Below are 26,198 nucleotides of genomic sequence, written 5' to 3'. Positions count from 1 at the left end.
CAAGTTAGTTTACAGTTTGGATATACAAAGTTATTGGTACGGTATTATGAATATATAGGGGGGCTGAAATGATATACAATATGTGTTCGCTAAGAATTAAAAATGTTACTTACCCCTTGCTTAGTATACCCACCAACGCATATGGATCGTTTTTACCTCAGTTTGATGGTAATTCGATCCGTGTCCGTGCTGAACTATGTGCTTCGGCTCCTAACACGACGTTTGATACATACGACAGACCACTTGCTCCCTCGTGATGGTGTTGTTGTTAGTTGTTATACATGAAAAGAAAGAAAGAAAGAAAGTTATTAGTATTAGAATAAACAGGATTTAGTGAGTTTTCATTGAATTACATTTGACTAAATCGCTGATTATAGTCAACGACATCGGAAACTTTATGTGTTGACTGTTGATCTAGTTTTTCCTCAGTCCCGTTGGTCAGTATTGCTAAAGGTCCTTTTTTAACATGTTTATTAGTACTTGGACAAGTTGAGTATTTTAAGTTTACTACTTTTGTCATGTTGGTCAATAATGATTTTGATCAGTTTGTTTTATACAACTATTCATATTCAAATCTGGACTCGTCTGTTTTCATTTAGAATCGTCGTAAATACATTTCTATGTGTTAAAAACTATACTAGAAATAATAAAGAAATAGAAAGTCATTTTTTATTGTCCGGATCCACTTTTCGGTGACAAAATAAAGCTTCATCGCGCCTAAGCCCTATCTATTTATTATAATTTTGCGAGAATGAAGTTGTTGTAGTTTTATGATACCAACATAATAAATGTGGTTTTTTATTATGATTCTAATGAGAGAAGCATAACAAATTAACGTTTGTGTCACATTCTACTCGATGGATCCTCAGTCATTCTCCTCATTAGTCAATATTATAACCATTTAAACAAAATCTAACCTATCTGCATCAAAGCGTGGCTACGGCTCCTGTTACCCCGATGCCTGGTCACAGAATAATCGTTGGATCACATCCGTAAGATTGATGCATCTATGCCAGATGGTTGATGACGCGGCATTAAACAAATATTTCCTGATGTGATACCACCACGACTGGACATGTCTTTGGTTCCCATATAAGTGCTAATGGGGTAAGCCCACCCATCGCGGCAAGATTACACGTCCTAGGGGAGGGAATATGGTTCAATCGGCTTATTCGGATCAAAATCCAAACACTGGCAACTACGATCCAAGGGGCCATCGAGTTAGCCATGACAACCAACTTTTACTATGGTTCTCTAACTCGATATCGAGATTCGGAATATCGTGTAAGGGAGAGTTGCCTGTACCTATAAAATGCTAACCGTACCCACATTTGCCAGTTCTATATTTCACGCGGCCAATAGTTGACCTCTTTGTAAGCATATTGCAGCTAAACCATATAAATGATCAAAGACGTGTATTTTAAAATGGTTGTTAATGAAAACTGAGTGGCGTGTAACCAAAGACGAAAAAACCTTCATGCCTCTTGCAATTGTCTAAATTATTATGGCGCGTAAAATAATAATTCAACATCTAGAATGCTGTGAAAAGTGTACAGCGATCTAGGGGTCATTCAAAAATGACGTCCATCATTAGGGGGCGGGGGGGCCTTTTTTTTTTATGGTAGGGTACAAAAAAGCTTCAAAAGCCAGGCATGTTGTGTGTTGGCACGGTGTGGGACTCACGTTAGGCGTGCTTAACCACTAAAAAACTTTCCCTACTGCTCCTGTGCCTCGATCTCCCCCGGAACTACATCAGGCAACTTCATCGGGGGCGGGGGGGACAAAGGGGGCGGGGGGGTCTATGATAGTGTGACAGTACATGTGTTAAGTATTGGAAAAAGCGTGACAGAGGGGGGGGTCTGAAAATCCCGAAAAACGATGGACGTCATATTTGAATCCTCCCCTATCAAGCTTGGATACCAACACTGAGAAAAATCTACACGCCAAGGTCGTGTGTTTTACTTATTTGCGCAATGAGGAAAACCACATGACTTGAGTGTGGTAGCCATATGGATTTCGTCATTGACCTCACGGTATAATAACATGTGTATCAACATTAGGTTGTCATGTGAAACAAACATGAATGTCTAAATATTAAATCATGAAAACCAACTGATTTGCTTATTGAATTCGAAATGTAGTGGCTTTAGATAGTCATGTGTGATAGAACATGAATGTCATGAGACTGAAAGAAGAAATTTGATAGAAGAAATCTTGCTCCCCAAAATATGGATTCGAGGCTCCTCTGCTTGTTGCAAGCTCATTTGAATGTTTTTGACGTTAACTACGTCTTACGGCAATATACTGGGTGTCAATTGAAAATCTAAAATTTTGCGACCGTCACGAAATTTTGAAAGATTTTGAACGCTAATAACTCAGTCATTTATCTATAGATTTTAAAAATTTTCCCACCAATCGGTCGGAAATGTATACAGCAATTTTCTCGAATGGAGAAAACTATTGAATATCAACAATAAACTATTGAAAATTTGGAAAATGTCGACCCCTTTCTTACGCAACCAATCACGTGCAAGCAGTTTTCCACGCTTCTTTTGCGTTCCGCTTCGCACTATAAAAGCAGACCGATTCCTGCTTCTTCGCTCATTCTTCTTTTTGCCGTCAGACATTGAACATGGTCAGCGAGCAAGTCTCGAGTGCCTTTCGCATTCTCAGCTCAGTTTTCAATGGAACGCGAATGGAACAACAACACGCCGCCACGACTGAAGCCGCTTGTTGAAGCGCACATCGTCATCGCCACCGCAAAGCTCATCGGGCGAGGAGGATTTGTACCAGTGTGCCGTCAAAATGTGTCAGTGTTACGCAAATTCAACATTTCAATCGGCCCTTTCCAGAGCCAACAAATGTGTTTTAAAGAGTTGATTGTGTAATATTCCCTAATTTGTTCGAGATGGCTGAAGAAAATCGACCAAAGCCGCTTGTTGAAGCGCACATCGTCATCAGCACCAAAAATCTCACCGGGCAAGGAGGATTGCTACCAGTGCGCCGTCAAAATGTGTCCGTGTTACGCAAATTCAACAATTCAATCGGCACTTTTCAGAGCCAACAAATGTGTTTTAAAGAGTTGATTGTGTAATATTCTTTAATTTGTTCGAGATGGCTGAAGAAAATCGACCAAAGCCGCCAAAATGTGTCCGTGTTACGCAAATTCAACAATTCAATCGGCCCTTTCCGGAGCCAACAAAAGTTTTTTAAAGAGTTAATTGCGTAATATTCCCTAATGTGTTTACCACATACTTGCTATAGTTTCTTAATTCATCTCATAGCAGCATACAATAATTGATTTATTACGAATAATTGACAATGCGGCAATTTGAGGATGTTTCCGAGGACGCTGCTGCAGTGCCGTTGGGATGCAATAACAGCATAATGCTAATCTTGTAAATCCCTTACCCAGACATCAGTTTCATATAGCCTATTTCCCAGATAAGAAAACGAAGAATTTGAAAGGAGGAGCATCACCTGCTATTCTAAGGGTATAAAGCATCCCTTCTTCGTTGAATTCTGTTTCATTCTGTTTTCGCTTTCAAGCTGGCAAGAGCTCCTCCAAACCTGCTCAGCTCCTCGCTACCAGAGGCAAGCTGTTTGTACGAGATGGCTGAAGAAAATCGACCAAAGCCGCTTGTTGAAGCGCACATCGCCATCGGCACCGCAAATCTCATCGGACGAGGAGGATTACAACCAGTGCGCCGTCAAAGTGTGTCAGTGTTACGCAAATTCAACAATTCAATCGGCCCTTTTCAGAGCCAACAAATGTGTTTTAAAGAGTTGATTGTGTAATATTCCTTAATTTGTTCGAGATGGCTGAAGAAAATCGACTAAAGCCGCCGAAATGTGTCCGTGTTACGCAAATTCACCAATTCAATCGGCACTTTTCAGAGCCAAAAAATGTGTTTTAAAGAGTTGATTGTGTAATATTCCCAAATTTGTTCGAGATGGCTGAAGAAAATCGACCAAAGCCGCCAAAATGTGTCCGTGTTACGCAAATTCAACAATTCAATCGACCCTTTCCAGAGCCAACAAATGTGTTTTAAAGAGTTATTTGTGTAATATTCCCTAATGTGTTTACCACATACTTGCTATAATATCTTAATTCATCTCATAGCAGCATACAATAATTGATTTATTACGAATAATTGACAATACGGCAATTTGAGGATGTTTCCGAGGACGCTGCTGCTGTGCCGTTGAAATGCAATATATTGACGTTAACTACGTCTTACAGCAATATACTGGGTGTCTATTGAAAATCTAAAATGTTGCGACCGTTATGATATTATGTTAGAGTTTGAAGGAAGGCTGCAACTATGACAATCGACTAAAATTCAAATGCAGAAAATCACTTGGCGTAGTTAACGTCATGCGGTCGTGTCTTGTACACAACCTCCCCTGATTTTTTTTTTTCAAACAAGTGAGTCAGCAACAAGCGGGGCGCCGCAAATCCATAATTTGGGAAGCCCGGGATTAGCATATTTCATTTTATTCGAAGCTGAAAGCTAGGAAAATCTGTTAGTGGAATCCGATTTTTCTCTAACATCATACATTATATCCAACGCTGGAAGCAATGCATTTTATTTATAGAAAATTAGAATGAACTCCTCATATTCACTAATAGAAAGAAAAACGAATCCGCAAATTTTCCTCTAACACTTTCAGCTTCAGAATTTGCTTCTTCTCTTTGGAACATGATGATGACTGTCGTTCGACACGAGGTGCGACCGCAATTTAGTTCGCTATGGGTTGATCAGAGTGGATTTAGATAAGAGTGGCGTCAATGTCAAAATTGGAACAGCGGCGAACTGTCATTTCCATACAAATCCGCGTTCCAATCGAACAGGAGACCTGTCAAAACTGGAACTTGACGTCACTCTTGTTTACAGGCACTCTAGGGTTGATCACTAATAATTTAGAGATTTGGAACACGGAAATCGACAGCAAGCTCATCGATTTCAAATCGATCAACTTGAACATGATGATCATGACACAAGATAACCATAAGTTAAACACACTGAATCCGTGTTGGCTAATGATCTATGCACCCATAGGTTGACGCATACGAATTTGAAATGGGAAGCTTTAGGAACTTATGTGGAAAACTATGGAATTCATTTTGTCGGTTAATGAATTAATCCATGAAGCAAAACTAAAGAATTGAATGTGTAATACACACGAAGTTTGTAAGAAAATCACAACAAATCGACATAGACGTTCATGAATCGATCCATAATTTTAAACACACGGATCAAGCGTGTGGATTTTTTTCAGTGTGTCATGAGACTGAAAGAAGAAATTTGATAGAAGAAACCTTGCTACCCAAAATATGGATTCGAGGCTCCTCTGCTTGTCGCAAGCTCACTTGAATGTTTTTTTTTTTTTCAAACAAGTGAGTCAGCAACAAGCGGGGCGCCGCAAATCCATAATTTGGGAAGCCCGGGATTAGCATATTTCATTTTATTCGAAGCTGAAAGCTAGGAAAATCTGTTAGTGGAATCCGATTTTTCTCTAACACCATACATTATATCCAACGCTGGAAGTAATGCATTTTATTTATAGAAAATTAGAATGAACTCCTCATATTCACTCGGACATCTTTACTAATGGAAAGAAAAACGAATCCGCAAATTTTCCTCTAACACTTTCAGCTTCATAATTTGCTTCTTCTCTTTGGAACATGATGATGACTGTCGTTCGACACGAGGTCCATCCGCAATTTAGTTCGCTATGGGTTGATCACTACACTCAAAATAATCCAAACGTCATTGTTACGTGAAAACATACGTGATTTTTTTCCATCGCACTTTTCGCGTAGCTCTTACGTGAATCATAGGTAACCCAGAATGAACGCATGAACTTTTGAACTTTGTCCATTCCACCGGCGCTACACGTAAGAGCTACGTGGATTTTCCGGTAGCCTTTACGAAACGTTTCAATACAACCTAGATGGTTTCGCATTAAATTTAACCTTCGGGCTGTCGCGCTGTTGTACTTTGTACAACAGTTGTGATTTATATGCTATCATTTTGCAACAAAGATATCTATCGACACCAAACCAAAATGTATTCCTCAAGAATCTTCTTAAGAACAATACTTGACAGTTTTTGTTTACAGTATGACCCTTTTTAATACGGTAAAATCAACAAATGTACATGGAAGTCGCATAATAATGAACGCACTATGTACGGTTCGAGGAAACCACAGTTTGAAATCGTCATATCTCGAAATCCAGATAATATAGAAACTTGGGGTCTTTAGTAAAGTTTTTCTGGAGGTGAAGCGCTATCTGATGGTACCTCATTTAATTCGGAATTTGACCGCTAGGTGTCACTAGTGGGCATGTAAGTTTAACTTGTGTTTTGTAGATTTTTCAGGATCCTGACCATTTAGAAGGATGTCGTCTTCGGCAAAGTTGTTTAGTAAGTTAAGGACTATCCTTTTTCGAGCTAGTTGATTCAAAATGTTGCCACTAGGTGGCGCTAGTGAGCATGAAACTTTTGTTTGCAGATATCTCAGGAGCTTGACCACTTAGAAAGCTGGTGTCTTCGGCAAAGTAGTTTGGTAACTCAAGGGCTATCATTATTTGAGCCAAGAAATACAATATTTTGCCATCAGGCGACGCTAGTGAGCATGAAATTTTTGTTTTGCGGATACTGCAGGATCTTGACTTTTTAGACAGGCAACTTTGGCAAAGTTGTTCAGAAGCTCAGGGACTATCATTATTTTAATAAAACTCTAACTTTAAGGATTAAACAAAGAAAGAATTTGAGCTACTGAACAACTCTGCCGAAGACACCATCTTTCTAAGTGACCAGGCTCCTGAGATATTTTCGAAACAAATGTTTTATGCTCACTAGCGCCGCCTAGTGGCAACATTTTGAATCAACTAGCAAACAATGATAGTCCTTGAGTTATCGAACAACTTGGTCGAAGACGCCATCTTTCTAAGTGGTCAGGATCATGAGATCTGGGAAACAAAAGCTTAATGCTCACTAGCGCCGCCTAGTGGCAAAATCCCGAATTTCTTGGCTATAATAATGATAGCCCATAAGCTACTGATCAATTTTGCCGAAGACGTCATCTATCTAAGTGGTCAGACTCCTGAGATATTCGCAAAACCAAGGGTGTTGTACAAAGTACAACGCGCGACTACTCGCGTTACAAAAATTTGCGCGACGACCGAAAGGTTAACTGTAATAAAGACCAATCTAATTTCTAATAGGCTTTGGAAGAAAACTAATTCCCAATTGGAAAATGCAAACAAACTTAAAAGATTGTGATATTTTTATTGTCAATCTGAGCATTTTGATTCCTGTTTTCCCAATGTTGTGAGTTTCTTGTCGGTCTTGTTGTAGCCTTCGCGTGCTATAATTGATAGAGGTTATAAATCAGGTGTAAAATATGAAGTAATGCAATTTACCTTGAGATCAATCTAACACAGGGTTTAAAGCAGCAGTAGCTTCTGAAGTTCTTCTAAAATCAAGCGGGCGCCATCTTTTGAGCTCAACACCGAATGTATGTACAATATGCAGATGTCAAAATGAACCTAGGCACCTACGTGAATTTAACGTAAGAGCGATAGGTAACCTCAGTAAAAACTAACGAGTCACTTTTTGGTGGCTATGAATGATTTAGTGATCTTTATCTTAGTCAGGTGAAATGGAGGTAAAATGAACTTCGAATGATCTACGTGATTTTTCACGTAGCAATGACGTTTGGATTTTTTTGAGTGCACTCAAAATAATCCAAACGTTATTGTTACGTGAAAACATACGTGATTTTTTTCCATTGCACTTTTCACGTAGCTCCTACGCAAACCATAGGTAGCCCAGAATGAACGCATGAACTTTGGAAGTTCGTCCATCCCACCATCGCTAAACGTAAGAGCTACGTGGATTTTCCGGTAGCCTTTACGAAGCGTTTCAATAGGACCTAGATGGTTTTGCATTAAATTTAACTGTAATAAAGACCAATCTTATTTCTAATAGGCTTTGGAAGAAAACTAATTCCCAATTGGAGAATGTAAAGAAACTTAAAAGATTGTGATATTTTTATTGTCAATCTGAGCATTTTGAATCCTGTTTCCTCAATTTTGTGAGTTTGATCGGTCTTGTTGTAGTCTTCGCGTGCTATAATTGATAGAGGTTATAAATCACGTGTAAAATATGAAGTAATGCAGGGATTCTTCGGTATTCAAAGCATATTTACCTTGAAATCAATATTACACAGTGTTTAAAGCAGCAGCAGCTTCTGAAGTTCTTCACAAATCAAGCGGGCGCCATCTTAGGATTTGAGCTCAACACCGAATGTACGTACAATATGCAGATGTCAAAATGAACTTAGGCATCTACGTGAATTCCACGTAAGTGCGATAGGTAACCTCAGTAAACATTACCGAGTCACTATTTGGTGGTTATGAATGGTTTAGTGATCTTTATCTTAGTCAGGTGAAGTGGAGGTAAAATGAATTTGGAATGATCTACGCGATTTTACACGTAGCAATGACGTTTGGATTTTTTTGAGTGAAGTGTACTACTAAGGGATCGAATGTAGTAGGGGAAGAGCACAATTTTTTGACCCATCACTAATTTTCGACCCATTCATACACATCACAATATTATTGATAGCAAATGCTGAATATTTGTGCTGTATATTCAGCAATCGATCCAGCAAAACGAAATTTGCAGTCAGCAAACCAAATTCTCATAAAAATGACAGCTGGTTTACTGACCAGCCAGTACAGTACATTAAAACTTGCTGAATTATCAGCATTTGGTTATTCATTGCTGTAGTGGTGTTTCTTGCTGTTTTCCAGCAATTTCGTCAATTATTTCCACAATAAAAAATAATCAAAAATTTTCTGCGCTTTGGGAGGAAAGGGAAAAGTCCCGTTTGCCGTTCCGGTATTGTTATCATCCTAGGAATAAAAACTTGAGTATTTCATTTACAAGTACAACAATCCATTCCTTGTTGAGCTACCGTGCGAGACAGTCGATAGTTCTCGTGTGTCCGGGTTCACCCCCGTTTTTCCAAATCTTTGGTATTTCGACGCCTATTGCAAAGTGTTTTTAGTGCAGTGAAGAGCCTTAGTTCGGCTTGGAAGCGGAACACTTTTGGCGAAGCCATTGTGTTGCCGATTAATCGAGTTTTGCGCAAAAGTATTGAACGTTTTCGCCATTGCGTGGTTATTTTCCGATCACGTGTATCGTAGAAGACAGCTTGCACCTCGTCCCGTGTGCTACCTGAGTGATCATCGTTTGTGGTGTGCATATAGCGTGCACAGCGGTGCGCTCTCCACACCGACAGTGGTCACCATCGTTATCGACGCCTGTGTTGGTTGGTGGCAGGCAGTGAGAGACCAACCACACATACACCGTACCAGCGAACCAGGAACCAGACCGTCCTTTTTTGATCACGTGTATCATCGAAGGCAGCTCGCACCCCGTCCCGTGTGCTACCTGTGTACAGTGCAGAGTTCATCAGTGCGATCATCGTCTGTGGTGTGCGTATAGCGTGGACAGCGGAGATCAACCACACATCTACGCGTCCCAGCGAATGGTCGTACGTTACTTGCTACCTCTCCCCAAGCGTAGACGCCCATCGGTTACAGCATCGACGACGCCAGCGTGGATAGAGTAAAAGATAAGTACCTCTCGTTGTCCTTCTCCTCTTCACGTCTTTTTTGATTAGTTTTTACTGCGTGTGAAAGTTTTCCCTCTTCCCTCTCCCCTTTGTATGTTTTTTTTTTTTTTTTTTTTTTCAGTTTGATTCAATTTCCATTTCTGTGAATAGTGTTAGTTTGAGTTATTCGTGCGCCCTTTGCGGTGTTAAGCTACCGCAATGGGTGTAGATGATGATGGCGGGGTAACGTCGTATCCCCTCACTGAGTCTTCGAATGTGTTGAACCAACAAAATCCATGTGTGTCCCCTCAATCTGATGTGTCTCAAATGGACACCAATATTCTACCATCTCCGACGTCCCCTCGCCTCAAGGCCTACCCGCCCGACTCTGGTGGGCCTTTTGTTGTTTTCTTTCGATCCAAAGGCAAACGGTTGAACACTATTCAGATCAGTAAGGATCTGACTAAGCGATTCTCTTCCGTTGTCGCCATTGACACAGTGGGTTCTGGTAAGCTGCGCGTCACCGTCAGTGACCGTAAACAGGCCAATGAGATTGTGGCCTGTGAGCTCTTTACTCGTGAGTACCAAACTTATCTGCCAAGCCATCGGGTTGAGATTGCGGGAGTGGTCACCGAAGGCAGTATGACCTGCGAAGAATTGATGCAGGGTTGTGGTCGCTTCAAAAACCCTTCTCTCCCATCTGTCCCCATACTGGAATGCAAGCAATTGCATTCCGTATCCCTGGTGGGAGAAAAAAAGATCTATTCACATTCTGAATCCTTCTGTGTGACCTTTTCCGGATCTGCTTTGCCGAATTTTCTTGTAATCGGCAAACTTCGTTTACCTGTGCGGCTGTACGTACCGAAGGTAATGAATTGCACAAATTGCAAGCAGCTGGGCCATACTGCCCAGTATTGCTGCAATAAACCTCGCTGTGCTTCTTGCGGGGAGAGACATGTGGATGGTGCATGTAGTATACCGCCAAAATGCGTTTATTGCAACGAAACCACCACATGCCCTCGAAAACTGCCCAACGTACGTACGCCGGCAGCAACATCAGCGACGATCATTAGAGCAGCGCTCTCGGCGTAGTTTTGCCGAGATGTTGAAAAAGGCTGCTCCGTCTGCTGAATCCCAAAATATCTACTCTTCTCTGTCTCTTGATGATCAGGGCTCCGACTCTGAGGTTGGTGAAGGAATTTCCTTCGTTTTCAAGGGTTCATCGAGGAAGCGTGTGAGACTCCAGAGACCCACAAAAAAGCCTCGGAATCTGTCTAGCAGTGATGACCCACCAGCCATGAAAAATACTAAGCCTGTCGCGAAAGTCTCAAAGCTTTCACCTCCTGGATTCAAACTCCAAGAGGAAAGAGACTTTCCGCCACTACCGGGAAAATCTAAAATCCCAAATATTCCAAAATTTCAAACTGCTCAGCCAAAAGAAAGTTCGCATTCGGAGCCCCTAGGGCAACCTCAGGGCGTTCCAATGTTTACGCTTTCTGGCATTGTAGATATCATCCTTAATTTCTTCAATGCTTCTGACCCAGTGAAAAACATTGTCAAAGGATTGCTTCCATGTGTGACTCCTCTTTTGAACCAACTGGCTTCTAGAATGCCCCTCCTTGCAACGATCATATCTTTTGATGGATAAATTATCCACAGAGGTCGAAGATATGATTTCTGTTCTACACTGGAACTGTCGTAGTATTATGCCTAAATTAGATAGTTTTAAATTTTTAGTTAGTAATTTACAGTGCGATGTTTTTGCGTTATCAGAAACATGGCTAACACCTGATGTGACCCTTCCTTTCCATGATTTTAATATTATTCGCCTGGATCGATCCGACTCATATGGAGGAGTGCTTTTGGGGATCAAAAAGCATCACTCGTTCTACAGAGTCGATCTGCCGCCGATGTCAGGCATTGAAGTCGTTGCATGTCAGGTGACTATCCGAGGCAAAAGCCTCAGTGTCGCCTCCATATATCTTCCTCCGAGATCGGCGATATCTCGCAGAGATCTCTCTCACATCTGCTCTGTTATGCCTGAACCACGGTTGTTCACTGGGGATTTCAACTCCCACGGAACAGGCTGGGGGGAACTGTATGACGACCACCGATCAACGTTGATATATGACCTCTGCGACGACTTCAATATGACAATTCTCAACACTGGGGAAGTTACACGAGTGGCACCTCCAGCTCAAGATGGAAGTCCTAGGGATAGCCGTTTAGACCTCTCAATATGTTCAAGCTCGTTATCGCTGGATTGTTCATGGAGGGTAATCCAGGATCCCCATGGTAGCGATCACTTGACGATCGTAGTTTCAATTTCCAATGGAACACAACAGTCTTCATCCATCGATCTCGCCTACGACCTCACAAAGCACATAGACTGGGGAAAGTACGCGGAAACGATCATTGATGGAGAACAAGCGGTAGAAGTACTTCCTCCGTTGGAAGAGTATCGCTTTTTATCCGAGTTGATTCTCAACAGCGCTCTTCAAGCCCAACGCCGTCCTGTGCCTGGTCCGTCGGTTCGCAAGAAGCCTCCCAATCCGTGGTGGGATGAAGAGTGTAAGGCACTCTATCGCGAGAAATCCGCCGCGTTTAAAGACTTCCGGAAACGTGGTTCAATTGACAACTATGAGCGCTATTCTTCCCTTGAACGCAAGTTTAAAAGCTTGGTCAAAGCGAAGAAAAGCGGTTATTGGCGTCATTTTGTGGAAGGATTATCACGTGATACCTCGTTGAGAACGCTTTGGACCGTCGGAAGAAGAATGCGTAATACATCGTCGGTTAATGAAGATCGAGAGAGCTCTCCTCGGTGGATTATCGATTTCGCTAAGAAAGTTTGTCCGGATTCCGTTCCTGTTGATCGCGTGCGACGAGATATTCCGGTGGATAGGGACGCCATGGATAGACCTTTTTCGATGGTTGAATTCTCACTAGCTCTCCTTTCATGTAACAATTCCGCTCCAGGAATGGATCGAATCAAGTTCAATTTGCTTAAGGGCCTACCTGACGTCGCAAAGAGGCGCCTATTGAACTTGTTTAATCACTTTCTGGAGTGTAACATTGTTCCGGATGACTGGAGGCAGGTGAGAGTAATAGCCATCCAAAAACCCGGGAAACCCGCATCGAACTATAATTCGTACCGTCCAATTGCGATGTTGTCGTGTATTCGCAAGTTGTTAGAGAAGATGATTCTCTTTCGGCTGGATAAATGGGTTGAATCGAATGGCATGCTGTCAGATACACAGTTTGGTTTTCGCAGAGCCAAAGGAACGAACGACTGTCTTGCGCTGCTTTCTTCAGAAATTCAACTTGCCTTTGCCCAAAAGGAACAGATGGGTTCAGTGTTTTTGGATATTAAGGGTGCTTTTGACTCAGTTTGTGTTGATGTCCTTTCAGACAAACTCCACGCAAGTGGCCTTTCATCAGTTTTGAACAATTTTTTGTACAATTTGTTGTCCGAGAAGCATATGAGTTTTACTCATGGCAACTTGTCAGTTTCACGAATTAGCTACATGGGTCTCCCCCAGGGATCATGTCTGAGTCCCCTTCTTTATAATTTTTATGTGAGAGACATTGATGACTGTCTCATGGAAAATTGCTCGTTAAGACAGCTTGCAGACGACTGTGTTGTTTCTGTCACAGGACCAACAGCAGCCGAACTACAAGGACCCTTACAAGATACTCTGGACAATTTGTCTACTTGGGCCTTAAAGCTGGGTATCGAATTCTCTGCGGAGAAAACTGAGATGGTTGTCTTTTCAAAGAAACACAAACCTGCCAAGTTTCCGCTTACACTCATGGGTAAGACAATCACTCATAGCTTGTCTTCTAAATATCTCGGGGTCTGGTTCGACGCCAAATGCACCTGGGGGAAACACATTGTGTATCTGACACAGAAATGCCAAAAACGAATCAACTTCATGCGAACTATAACCGGAACATGGTGGGGAGCCCATCCGGAAGATCTGATCAAGCTGTACCAAACAACCATCTTGTCGGTCTTAGAGTACGGTAGCTTTTGCTTTCAATCCGCGGCGAAAACACATATGCTGAAGATACAGCGGATTCAGTACCGCTGTCTTCGCATCGCGCTAGGCTGCATGAACTCGACTCACACAATGAGTTTAGAGGTACTTGCAGGAGTACAGCCCCTGACAGATCGTTTCGCGGAGTTAACACTCAGGTTCCTCATCCGTTGTGAGGTTCTCAATCCATTGGTTATTGAAAACTACGAAAAGCTGCTTGAACATAGCCCTCAAACTCGTTTCATGAGTGTGTACTACTGGTACATGACGCTGGAGGTTAGCCCATCTTCGGTTAACACCAATCGTGACAACTTCCTAGAATTCGACTGTTCCTCTGTAGTATTTGATTTGTCCATGAAGCAAGATATCCATGGTATACCAGATCACTTTCGTTCAAAGTTTATCCCTCCCATGTTTGCAAGTAAATTCGGGCATGTCAGCGAGAGCCGACAGTTCTTCACTGATGGGTCAAAAATGGATGATATCACTGGTTTCGGTGTTTACAACGTTTCTCATAGCGCCTCCTTCATGCTTCAAAAACCATGCTCTGTATATGTTGCTGAACTAGCAGCTATACATTACACCTTAGAGTACATCAGTTCTCTCCCACCCGAGCACTTCTTCATTTTTTCCGACAGTTTAAGTTCTCTGGAAGCTGTTCGGTCAATGAAGCCGGTGAAGCACTCAGCGTACTTCCTGAATAGAATACGCCAGGCATTGAGTGCTTTGTCAATTCGCTCTTACACTATTACCCTAGCTTGGATCCCTTCGCATTGCTCCATTCCTGGCAATGAGAAAGCGGACTCTCTGGCTAAGGTAGGCGCTAAAGAAGGCGATGTTTACGAGCGTCAAATCGCCTTCGAAGAATTTTTTGCATTGGCCCGTCGGGAGACCTTGATCAGCTGGCAACAGAAATGGAGAGACGGAGAAATGGGTAGATGGCTGCATTCCATATTTCCACAGGTGTCGAAAAAGCCATGGTTTAAGGGGTTGGGCATGAGCCGTGATTTCATTCGTGTCATGTGTCGGCTTATGTCCAATCACTATTCGTTAAGCGCGCATACCCACCGTATTGGGCTCTCAGAAAGCAATCTCTGTGTTTGCGGCGTGGCTTACCAGGATATCGAACATGTTGTGTGGGGATGCGTTGAGCATCGTGGCGTCAGATCTGAGCTGACTGAAACTCTCCGGATCCGAGGAAAACAGCAGAAACCTGTCAGGGAAGTGTTGGCGGGCCTTGATTTAGAATATATGAATTTAATCCATCTGTTTTTGAAGCGTATCAATATCCGGGTTTGATTGTGTTCGTTCCCTGTCTTTCTTTTTCCCATTCAAATTGTCCTCTTCTCGTCGTGTCTCCCACAAACCGTTTCTGTTTAGTTTCATTACAGATCTGGACATCCTGTCCCTTCAAGCTTCATCAGCTTAGTAGTCTAAGTAGCTTAAGAAATTCCAAAAAATCCTTTCCTTCCCTGTTTCAAATGTATCCACTAACCTTAAAACTTCCGCAAACTAACATAGTTTTTAAAATAAGTTCAAATTTCAAAATGTAAATAATGTAAAAAAAAAAGAAAAGATTTCGGCTCTGTTATGCCCTACGGCGCCTGAGCCTGCCAAATAAACGAGATAAGTAAAAAAAAAAAAGTACAACAATTGCCGAAGGTAAGTAATTATGTTTAGGGATCGTCCACAAATTATGTCACGCTCCAATGGGGGTGTGGTGTTCAAGCTAATCGTGACAAGTCTTACAAAATTTTAGGAAGTCCTATATAAATGCGTCACAAGGGGGGGGGTCCAAAAAGATCAATGCAAATGCAAATCGTTATGATAAAACAAACGTCATTAAGCTCATGGAGCGGAGTGAAGTGAAAATGTGAAATATGACGCAGAATCGAAACTAAACAGCCAGAGAGGTATAAGAAGAAGTAAGATTTTTGATGTTACCCTACAGGTAACTAGAAATTAAAATTAAAAATGAAAAACGTTCAAATTAGGGGGAGTGTATGGTATGTTCTCAAGATTTTTGATCTTGAAGATCTTAAGTGAGCATTCGATTGGTTTTTGCCTTAATCATGTTATTTGGCATTCGGATAAACATAATACTTTCGGTTGTTAAGTTCAACTTACTTAAATTAACGATATTATGTCTAACATGTAAGTTATTGTAGAGAATTTAAAACGAAGACAAATGGTTCAGTAACATTATATGCCATCTCGTCTGTACTCTGGAAGCAGCCAGCTCTGATCATTATCAACTCCCTTAGTACAAACAATGAACAGTTCTTTATCGTTGCTTTGCAGTTGAGTACGTAGATATTCCATGGTTTGAATTTCCTTAAAGTTTTAAATGTTAGAATAGCTCTAGAATGTTTTTTTTTTTTTCTTTTCTAATACTTACGTCTCCTATAGCTTGTGGGGCATCTAGTTTCGAATCCAGATTCCAATATTGACCATTGATCTTCCGCACACTGATCCAATGCCTCCGTTGGATTGGCAGTCTAACAAATCCAATTTTGTAGTTTGATGGAACGTTCAGAATAAAACCAACTATTTTTGAGGTATCGATGCAACAAGGGTCCCTGAAATAATGTAAAATGGAATGAATTATCATGTTTCCAATGTTTAACGTGTTTATACTTTCTCTTATCGAACCAAACAGCTTCACAATCTTTCATGTGCAGTGCTGTTATAATAACATTTATATCATAATTTCCCAGGCCTAAAATCGATCTATAAATAAATAGGTTGTTATAGTTTTTAGTAAACAATACGTATTTATTCACTCACCTATGAGGATTTATGTAATCGTTTGGAGCTAAATTGCGACAAATTGTGTCCAGTTGAACTTTATTGTAACATTCTTTATCTGAAAATATATAATGGAAAATTTAGATAGGTACGTGTAGTTTTTTATATTGAAGCTTTTGTGTAGTATTGGACTGAGCTATCAATTTTTGAGGTATTTCCTATTTTGGTCTACACAATTTTGCCTTAAGAATGGGATAACTCGTTCACGGACGCACGGATCTATTGACTGCAAGATATTTGGTTCGTTTCCAGGTTGCCACAAAATTTGTTTTTTTTTTTCAGGTTGCCACAAAGTCGCTAATTGAGATCATGGCAGTCGGTGGTTCTAAAAATGCTTCCGGAAGCATTGCCTTCAAAAATCTTGATGTTTGATGCCCACATTGATATGGATCCGAACATGATCCTAATTGGTCACTTCCCTCAGGGCACTTGGATCCTTCTTTAGAGTGGTCAATACGTCTAATGATTCTAAATATGCTACCGGAAAGCATCATCTTCATGTTAGATGCTCATTTGGATATAGCTCCGGAATGAAAAACAAACATGACTGCTCATATTTTCCGGAACCTGTTTCACAAAAATTGTCATATTTCTAAAGATTTTCAATGTTTTTTTTCGTCTGCCTGCAAACTTCCTATTAGTTTTAGTTTCTAGGAAAATTGTAAACATCTATACAACTTTACACCGCACAAAAATACAACCGACAGAAAGAATGCCATTTAGACCTAGGAAAATCCGCAACTACTCCGGTGTCTAGTAGTCAATATGCATGGCCGAGCAAGTTCCTGAAACTAGTCCAAATTTGCAGTCGACTACTTCTGGATGCATCTGGATCATTTCATAATTTTTTTATAGAGATAAAAATATTGGAAATAGGTGAAAATTTTGCCTATTTTTCAATTACAGGGCTGGTAGCAGTTAAACAGCAAAATAATAGTGACTTTAGTGACCAAAATGATCAAAATAGTGACCAAAAAGTGACCAAATAGTGGCCAAATAGTGACCAAAAAGTGACTTCAAAACTACAAGTGTTGGTCATAAAAATGGCTAGAAATAAAATACGTTCTATGTGTATATAAACCAATCTACTGCCCATAACTGCATATGTATCACAATCGTCATTTTTGACAATTGGGTTGACAAAAATTACAGTTTTTTGTAGCTTGATCGAAAGAGCACATTTTTCTAAGTATGACACAATTTTATTGCACTTCTAAGGTATATGATAAACGATCCAAAAAGATTTCAATCCGTCGACGTTCCAGGCCACGGGAAATTGTGAAACTTTCAACGTAGATTCATAATATGTTAGAAACTGGATACCCCTTTCGTGTTAATACCGTGGAGAGTAAAATGTTCATACCGGGACAAAAAAAATCAGGGATTCAACAAATTTCGGGATTTTCCGTTTCCCGGGATAGTAGTTCTGAGAATCCCCGAGAATTTCGGGTTTCCCGAAATGTATGTAGAATTTGATAAAAACCACTAAACTTCAATAAAAAACAATGACATTTTTCTTATTAGATAAAATAAAAAACCATCATTGAAAAGAGTAATTATTTTAAAGATAAGACCAATGTACCAAGTAAGAAACATATTTTTATTTGTCTAGTTGCAAAGTTTTAAGGCAAAGTAGACCGTCATTGAAATTTGTACTGGGCATCGATGATTGTGGCTAATCCATCTCACGATTGCGAAATAAAGAAAACCGCTTGGTTTTGCACTTAGATAACTGAAAAAGTATCAGCATACTTTCTGAATGTAGGCGCAAGTAGTAATACTTTTTCGAATCAATATTACTTATGTTGACTGAGTTTTATCACTTTGAAATTGCGAGCTGCAAAATCAACATGGCATGCAAAATCAACGAATGACGGGCTACTTAGCTTTAATGCTTTTCTCTTCATCATTAGCCATTTTTGTAAGCATTCGATTAATAATTTTCAGTTATTAACTTTTAGCATGATATTCTACAATACCTTCAATTACCTTTAATTGTTTCTTTTGTTCTAAACTCATCAATTTGAAATGTCTGAAGCAAATTGCCTCAATATTATGACTTAATTTTTTACCATACTTCTATTGTCCTATGCGAATAGGAATCCAAGCAAACATGATACTGACATGTGTTTATGGGCAGTATAGAGGATTTGAAAAAAATATCACTAGCAAACCCATAATTAGTCATGCTAAGTTTTGATTTTTATTAAGGTGATTATAAAACGAAGCCAAACTTTGAATTTTCCAGTGCACAAGACGAAAGAATCTGACAGCAGTTCGCGTTGAAAACCAATCAAATTGTTTGCTTGCTGGTGGTGACCAATGGGATAGATTTTCAATGCGAAGCGCTATTTGGTTCTCAAGTCTCGTGCTCTTGAAAATTTGAGGTGTGGCTTCGTTCTATAATCACCTTAAGTTACATCAACAGAATACGAAAACCATATATGAAATATGATTTGTTATAGTTATTGGAAAGCTACATTATCTTTTTATTTCATTTAAAAACTTTGTGTTATTTGTAATTCCATTTCTATCAAAACACTAGTTTTATTGAACATTTTATAAATTCCGGGATCCCGGCACTTCCCGAGACAAGCCAAGATTTTTGTCCCGAATCCCGGGATGAACAAAATGGCCGGGAAATGAACACTCTAGTAGAGAGTCATCAAATGATAAACAGTTTCAGTCAACTTACTGTTATCTGTGAGTATGTTCTAGAAAAATTAAAAGTTGTTTTGTCACATTGCTACATGTAGCAACATAACCGTCACATTGATAAAATTCATGAGCCTCGTAATGTAGTAGAAAAGAAACTCCTACCAATATTATTTTCTGACTATTCACCCAATATTGGGTATGTGCTGTATAAAATTTCATCCAATACCCAAGAAACATTTGCCTGTTTTATAATCATTTATTAAGCAATTTTTCACAACTACATACTGAATAGTTGCTTTATTATATTACTTTGCAGCTGCTACGTACACATTGTTCAAGCAAATCTGGCGAAATTATTAGGCTACTTATCATTTAGTGATTGTTTCATTTTTCATTTTCATTTTCATTTTGCAGCGTTTGGTGGGGCAATGAGAGCGCAAGTCAGTCCAAAGCCGGGGTAAGGGATAGGTAATGGCCGTAATAGTCTATGCGGACCACTTGAACACCATCGGAAAGGATAAGAAGGGTTGGGGTAGGGTATAGGGAATGGAGAAGACTTGGCACAGTAATGCGATTAATGCTGCAAAATGTAAATGTGCTGAAAGCAATTTAATTTGAGTTTTTAAGTTTGATTTGACTTATTAAAATTCTAAATAGATCGGCCATTGTACAAGTAAGAAAGAATATGCTGATCGCTTTCTAGAAATTTTATAAACAACAAAATAATAACAATATGAGAGTGATGCTAAGGGCTGCTGATGGCACAATGCGACGCTTTAGGAGATTTTGATACTGATTGAACATTACTATACAGAGCGCAAATTAATCGATGGTAATAACTTTACAAACTTTATCTGTTTTTACACTGATTGACGATGCTGATTTATATAAAAATATTTTAAAAATATTTGATATTAGTTCATTTGTTTGTGTTATCTAGGTGTTAATAATGGAAAAATTTTACATACCCTTGATAAAATACTTCCCTGACCAGAAATATTATATTTTGAGCGCCCTTTTCGAAGCTATTCTATCCAGGTATCCATGTACTGCTTTCAATCCTGAAATTATTCTTATTGTGCATGCTCATGCATTATATCAGTGATGCTCATAATCATGCAACAGATAAGAAGGAGAGAAAAAGAGAATATAGGAACAGTGATTAGTAATGAGTTAATTATGTAGTTTTGTTAGAATTATAAACAATTAAACAGCAGTAATGAATAGCTTATAAAATTACTTTACAGCGTAGCTGAGCCTTTCGGAACATAAGACCGATGTATAAAAATAATTTGTTTCGAAATTGTCCGCGTGGTCTTCTAGTGCCCCTATTAGATAAGAATCAGTCATAGACATACATACCGAATGCTCGCCATGACCCTATGACCAACATTTGTATATGTATAGACTTAGCTGATGTGGCTTTTCGAATAGGTAGTTCTTTCACTCATTGATTGTCTTCAAAACCTTGTCAAGTATAGAAAATTAATTTTATTTCATTTATTACTACATTGAAGCTACATTGTACTTATTAAGTATTAGGTATTATCTTATGTTTTTATCACTATTGATATTATCAAGGCCAGAATTCCCAGTGAGTGAAGAATTTTATAGTACTAGAACACCATAGAAGATCGCTAAACATTACCTAATCATGGAACGGCTTTTTGTTCTATTATTTTAGGTAGATGCTATTGATCTCCCTTTGCTCCTATCCGCAACCCGGTGCACGCGCCCTGTTGGTTTTCGAAAACCTCGTAGAAGATTACAAACCGTCAATGGCATTCCCAATTACTACCCCACATTGCACATTCAAGGGTCTGATTGTGCTCCTAACCCACCCTCAGTCTGTAATCTTCTCGCCAGTTTGAAATTATATTTTCCCGAAGTGAAAGTAATTTTGATGAGTGATAGCGTAGTGCAGCCCAACTGCATAGTACAGTAGTTTAACCAGAATCTTTAGGTCAGAAGATGAAATCTAAATTTTGTAATAAAAAGGTTGCCATTGCTTTGAAATTTACCCAACATCTAATCAAAACTACTAACAACAGCGATCAATTATCAAAATTCATCGCTCCCTGGAAAATATAATCCCAAGCCCAGGGGGCTACTTATCATTTAGTGATTGTAATCATATATTGTAATGATGTTTATTCAGGTTTCACTCAGCCTGTTGATTTAACAACGCTAATTTAACAAACAACATTATTGCAGTTTAATTCAGCATCATGTTTAACAACATTTTAATTATTTCCATGTGAAACCTTTGTTCGGGCGTTGTTCACACAAATTTGGAGAAGTTATAAAGCGTGTCGTTGTATATTGACTTTATTCTAGAACTTCAAAATCGCTTTATAAGCATTTATCTTAGCTTTTATTCAACTGCCACAAAATTAATTGAAACCAAATAAATGACTAAAAATCGCTAACACCGTATGTATCAAATGCAGCGTACACTTTTACCATGAATTAATAACCACTTTCAATAATTACCCGGATACTGAATTCAAACTCGAGACCTTCCCATCGTCAGCAGTATACCTTGCCATCTGCGCCATCCTTGAATTCATGTATCAGTCTTCCAGTGCCCAATATAAACCTCTTGTAGTTGAACATTGATCATACTTGAGCTTCTGTTCAACAATGTCTAATCAACACGTGCTATGCTGATCAACAACTGAACAAGCGCATTACTTCTGCTGCTGTTCAGTACTGATGCAAGCTGAATTTAGTCGGCTATTTATAACGCACAGTGAGAAAATTTATGTCAATGCTGGTCAAAAATAATGTTTAATCACAAAGTAAAACAGTATGAAATGATTAATCAAATTTGATAATAAGTTTTAACATGTGAAAACTTTAATTTATTTTTCAACTAACTATAATAAAATTGATTTATTTCATATATAATATTTTTATTAGATTAATATTTTAATTATTTGTCGTACTTTTCCATATATTAAGCATTATAGAAATATGAAGTATATTTCAACCATTTGTATGTTAAATGTGCTCTTTTTGTTTTTCAAAATAATCCTACACTCAGGCAAATGGACTATCGATAAACCCCTTATGAAAATTCGCCACAAGAAATCGGATTGAAATTCATACATTTGCCTTATGAAACCGAAATTTGAAAACAAAAATAGTTTTCGCGGCAACCTGGAATCGAACCAAGAACCTTGCGATCGATAGGCTCGTGCGTACACCCCGCGCCTATCGACGCCTTGATGTGGGGTGATGCTGAAACGATACATAAAGCGTTCGTATTGCAATAATCGTTCCACCTTTCATCAGGCAAAATGTATGAAATTCGATAGTCCAGTTCGCTGCGTGTATATCAGAAGACTGATTCAAAATATTTTCTAAACATAATTAAATAATTGTATTGGGAAAACATCAGTTATTATTATATCCAATATGTTTTTATATATTAGTAAGTTAGTGACAAATTCGCCAAGGGCGAAAAGCCACTCAAATATATAAATAGATAAATAATAATAATATTAGTAAGTTGAACATTGTAACACATTAGGAATACAACGTAATTTTTAAATATTTTGTCCAATTTTCGAAAATCTGGCTATGGTGTGACCTCTTTTGTAAGGCTTCTTTGTTGCTGAACAATGCGTTTATTAATCGTTATTTTGGCCTTATTTGGATTAACTGTTCGGATAATATATCTATGTTGTATTAAGATTTTATAAAATACCTATTCAGCTTTAAATCATGTTCATGTTAAGCATGGAAACAGCTGAAGTGCGAAGCAACCAAAACGTTAGTTCGTCTCCTGTACATCTGTTCACACAATTATATTTGTTTGGTGGAATATTGGCTCTTTAATAGATGGAAAAATGACTTGTTCAACTCAGTAGTAAAACAATATTGATAAGTCGGCAGAGATTCTTTGGAGAAGTTTAATAAGTGTTGATTCTACTTTTATTCATTCCAATGACAAATGTTAAATTTGGATCTAAATAGCATCTTCTCAGCTCTTTTTAGGGTATTTTTTCAGCTGTCACCATTATTCAACAATAATTAAATATGTATGTTTATTTGTGACTCGGGATTGTTAGTTGGGTAACCACTTTATGTAATTATTGTTAAATTATTATGTATACTTCGATTGTCATTAAACATGTTATGGTTAGTATCTTTTTCCGATATCAATAACGTCGCAGATGATGATCACTACATTTGGAAAATTTAAATTATAATGTTTTTAATCCAATTCGAACTTTACCCTCGTTGATCCATAGTCGCCTAGATGTCTTAGATTTTATTTGAAAAAAATTTGAAACATTTGAAAATAACATAAAAAGACATGATATGTTTTACTTGAATAAAAGCATACTCATATACTGTTATTCGCATTGTTTTTAAGTTTTACGAATCATGCTGGTCAACATTTTAAGTATAAGACACTGAAACTTTTGTACGATTTGTTGTTAATCAAATGTTCAATATTTTACTAAACTGATGGCTACAACCTATAGAAGCTTTTAATCAGTCAATTGTTAAACTTCTTATGTGTTGTAGAATAAAAGCTACTATATTTGCATTTTTGGAGGTTTATTCAGCTCGTATTCAAAACACAAACTTCAAGTGGAATAACAGCTTTTTTATAAGCGGAAATTGATTTTATTCAATTAATGATTCAACTAAAAATGTGTTCAGCAATGGTTGCTGCTATGCAGCTTGTATTAAACACGTAAGTATCTTAAAAGCTACCAATTGTTCCTTGGGTATGCACTTTTGAGCCTCTGGTAATTTTTAGAAATTTTAGTTTCTTCTCATACTGCCATAAAATGTATGGTTTTCCATTTACTCAATGCCTACTTTGGTCGAATGTTACAAATATGGAGTAAACAAACTCCGGATACATTTTTTAGCAAAATTCCTGTTCATTAGCAACCTTACTGGCAAAAAATCATTGAAGATTTTGAAGTAGAGAAGCAAAATTAATTACTTGAAGCATTTCTTATCAAATCTGTGGAATAATTCGAGGGAAAATTTTTAGTAGTAGATAAAATTTTGGCGACAATCGTGAATGAATTTCAAACAAGTCTGAAAAAAATCCTGATAGAATTCAAACTCCAAAAGCTAAATTCGTGGCAGGATGTCTGTAAAATTGAACCATTTCTTCCAAATAAACAACAGTGCAGGCCCAAACGCAATGATAGCGGAACGGCAACGGAAAGCGGAACCGGTTCGCCAGCATGGATCCACCATCTCGACTGAGTTGTCAACGAATGAAAGTGAACTGACACTGAGTCGACAAGCATGTTATAGTTCATTCTAGCGAACCGGTTACGCTTCCGTTGCCATTCCGCTATCAATGCGTTTGGGCCTTAACTCCAAAACGCAACTAATTATTGACGAATTCGAGATAAACCGAATTAGAAAATTATTCCATTCATATTAAAATATCAAAATATAGATATTTTAATATGAACTGATCGTTTGAATAATTGAATTAGGTTTTGAAAACAATCATATCACTCAGTGGCGGCTCGTAATTACACGTTTTATCTGATCTACGACCCTGAAAATGACTAATTTGGCATATTTAGATTATAAAACAAACAGTAAACGCTAATTTGTTATTGTATGAACATGTGGATTTGATTATTTGGAATAGCCACTGATATCACTAGTAATTAATTATTATTGTTCAACAACGTTCAAGCATTCGTTAAAGAGACGTGTTTATGTATAGAAATAGTTTACCAAAGCCGTATGAAAAACAGTGTCAAGAGTTGATTCATGGATAAATGTATAGTTTATTTGTTGGAATTTCAAATACAATTTCTTAAATTATTAATAGTACTCGCTTGAGAAGTTCTGTACGAGTTTCTGACAAACTCTTTGAATTTTTGGTTGTTATTTCTAACCATCTCTGGCTTATTTTCCAGAGGAGTTTTGATGATGTTTGGAAAGGGTAACCTTCCTTTAACTTCATACTCATCAGATCACGAAAAAAGTGACTTTAGTGACCATTTTCGTGAAAAAAGTGACTTTAGTGACTTTTTGTTGAAAATAGTGACTTTTTAGTGACCAGGACGAAAAAAGTGACCAAGTCACTAAAAAGTGACTTGCTACCAGCCCTGCAATTATTTTACCTGCAGATTTCAGGTGCCCTGGGGGAAGTGGTCAATTAGGAACATGTTCGGAACCATATCAATATGGGCATCAAACTTCAATATTTTTTAATTTTGCTTCCGGAAGCATTTCCAGAACCGCCGGCTGCCATGAACATTGTATAGCAAATTTAAGCCGATGATTTTCGGAAGCATCACTTTCTAAAATCTTGATACCCATATTGATTCTGGACATGTTATGAATAAGGCACATCCTCCGGGTAGGATCCGGGTAGGATCCTGGTAGGATCCGGGTAGGATCCTGGTAGGATCCGGGTAGGATCCTGGTAGGATCCGGGTAGGATCCTGGTAGGATCCGGGTAGGATCCTGGTAGGATCCGGGTAGGATCCTGGTAGGATCCGGGTAGGATCCTGGTAGGATCCGGGTAGGATCCTGGTAGGATCCGGGTAGGATCCTGGTAGGATCCGGGTAGGATCCTGGTAGGATCCGGGTAGGATCCTGGTAGGATCCGGGTAGGATCCTGGTAGGATCCGGGTAGGATCCGGGTAGGATCCTGGTAGGATCCTGGTAGGATCCGGGTAGGATCCGGGTAGGATCCTGGTAGGATCCGGGTAGGATCCTGGTAGGATCCGGGTAGGATCCTGGTAGGATCCGGGTAGGATCCTGGTAGGATCCGGGTAGGATCCTGGTAGGATCCGGGTAGGATCCGGGTAGGATCCTGGTAGGATCCGGGTAGGATCCTGGTAGGATCCGGATAGGATCCTGGTAGGATCCGGGTAGGATCCTGGTAGGATCCGGGTAGGATCCTGGTAAGAAAGCCTGAGATAGTTGCTTATAAATTTCGTAACAAAAATATTTTCGATTATTTTTTATTTACATTATCAAACTCGTACCTATAACTAGATGTTTTATAAACTTCAGACAAACAGTAAAAATGTAATTTCCGACAAATAAAAATCG

General features: G+C 39.0%; 1 protein-coding gene across 2 annotated transcripts in view; it reads right to left on the bottom strand.

Annotated features, from left to right (window-relative positions):
* Positions 1-15,782: 15,782 nt before the first annotated feature.
* The window catches only part of LOC5572037 (josephin-like protein), a 37,102-nt gene continuing 26,686 nt past the window's right edge, over positions 15,783-26,198 (bottom strand). For both annotated transcript variants that reach the window (XM_021844219.1, XM_021844220.1), the window contains 4 exons: positions 16,458-16,536; positions 16,308-16,400; positions 16,069-16,249; positions 15,783-16,004 (listed from right to left, as the gene is read on the bottom strand). In XM_021844219.1, the coding sequence (XP_021699911.1) occupies positions 15,873-16,004; positions 16,069-16,249; positions 16,308-16,400; positions 16,458-16,536 (485 nt within the window). In that variant the 3' untranslated portion in view covers positions 15,783-15,872. The remainder of the gene's footprint in view (positions 16,005-16,068; positions 16,250-16,307; positions 16,401-16,457; positions 16,537-26,198) is intronic.

Source organism: Aedes aegypti, chromosome 2 (genome assembly GCF_002204515.2).
Source record: "Aedes aegypti strain LVP_AGWG chromosome 2, AaegL5.0 Primary Assembly, whole genome shotgun sequence".
Taxonomy (NCBI): domain Eukaryota; kingdom Metazoa; phylum Arthropoda; class Insecta; order Diptera; family Culicidae; genus Aedes; species Aedes aegypti.
Note: the sequence above shows the minus strand (reverse complement) of the source record. Positions and strands in the feature narration are given on the sequence as shown.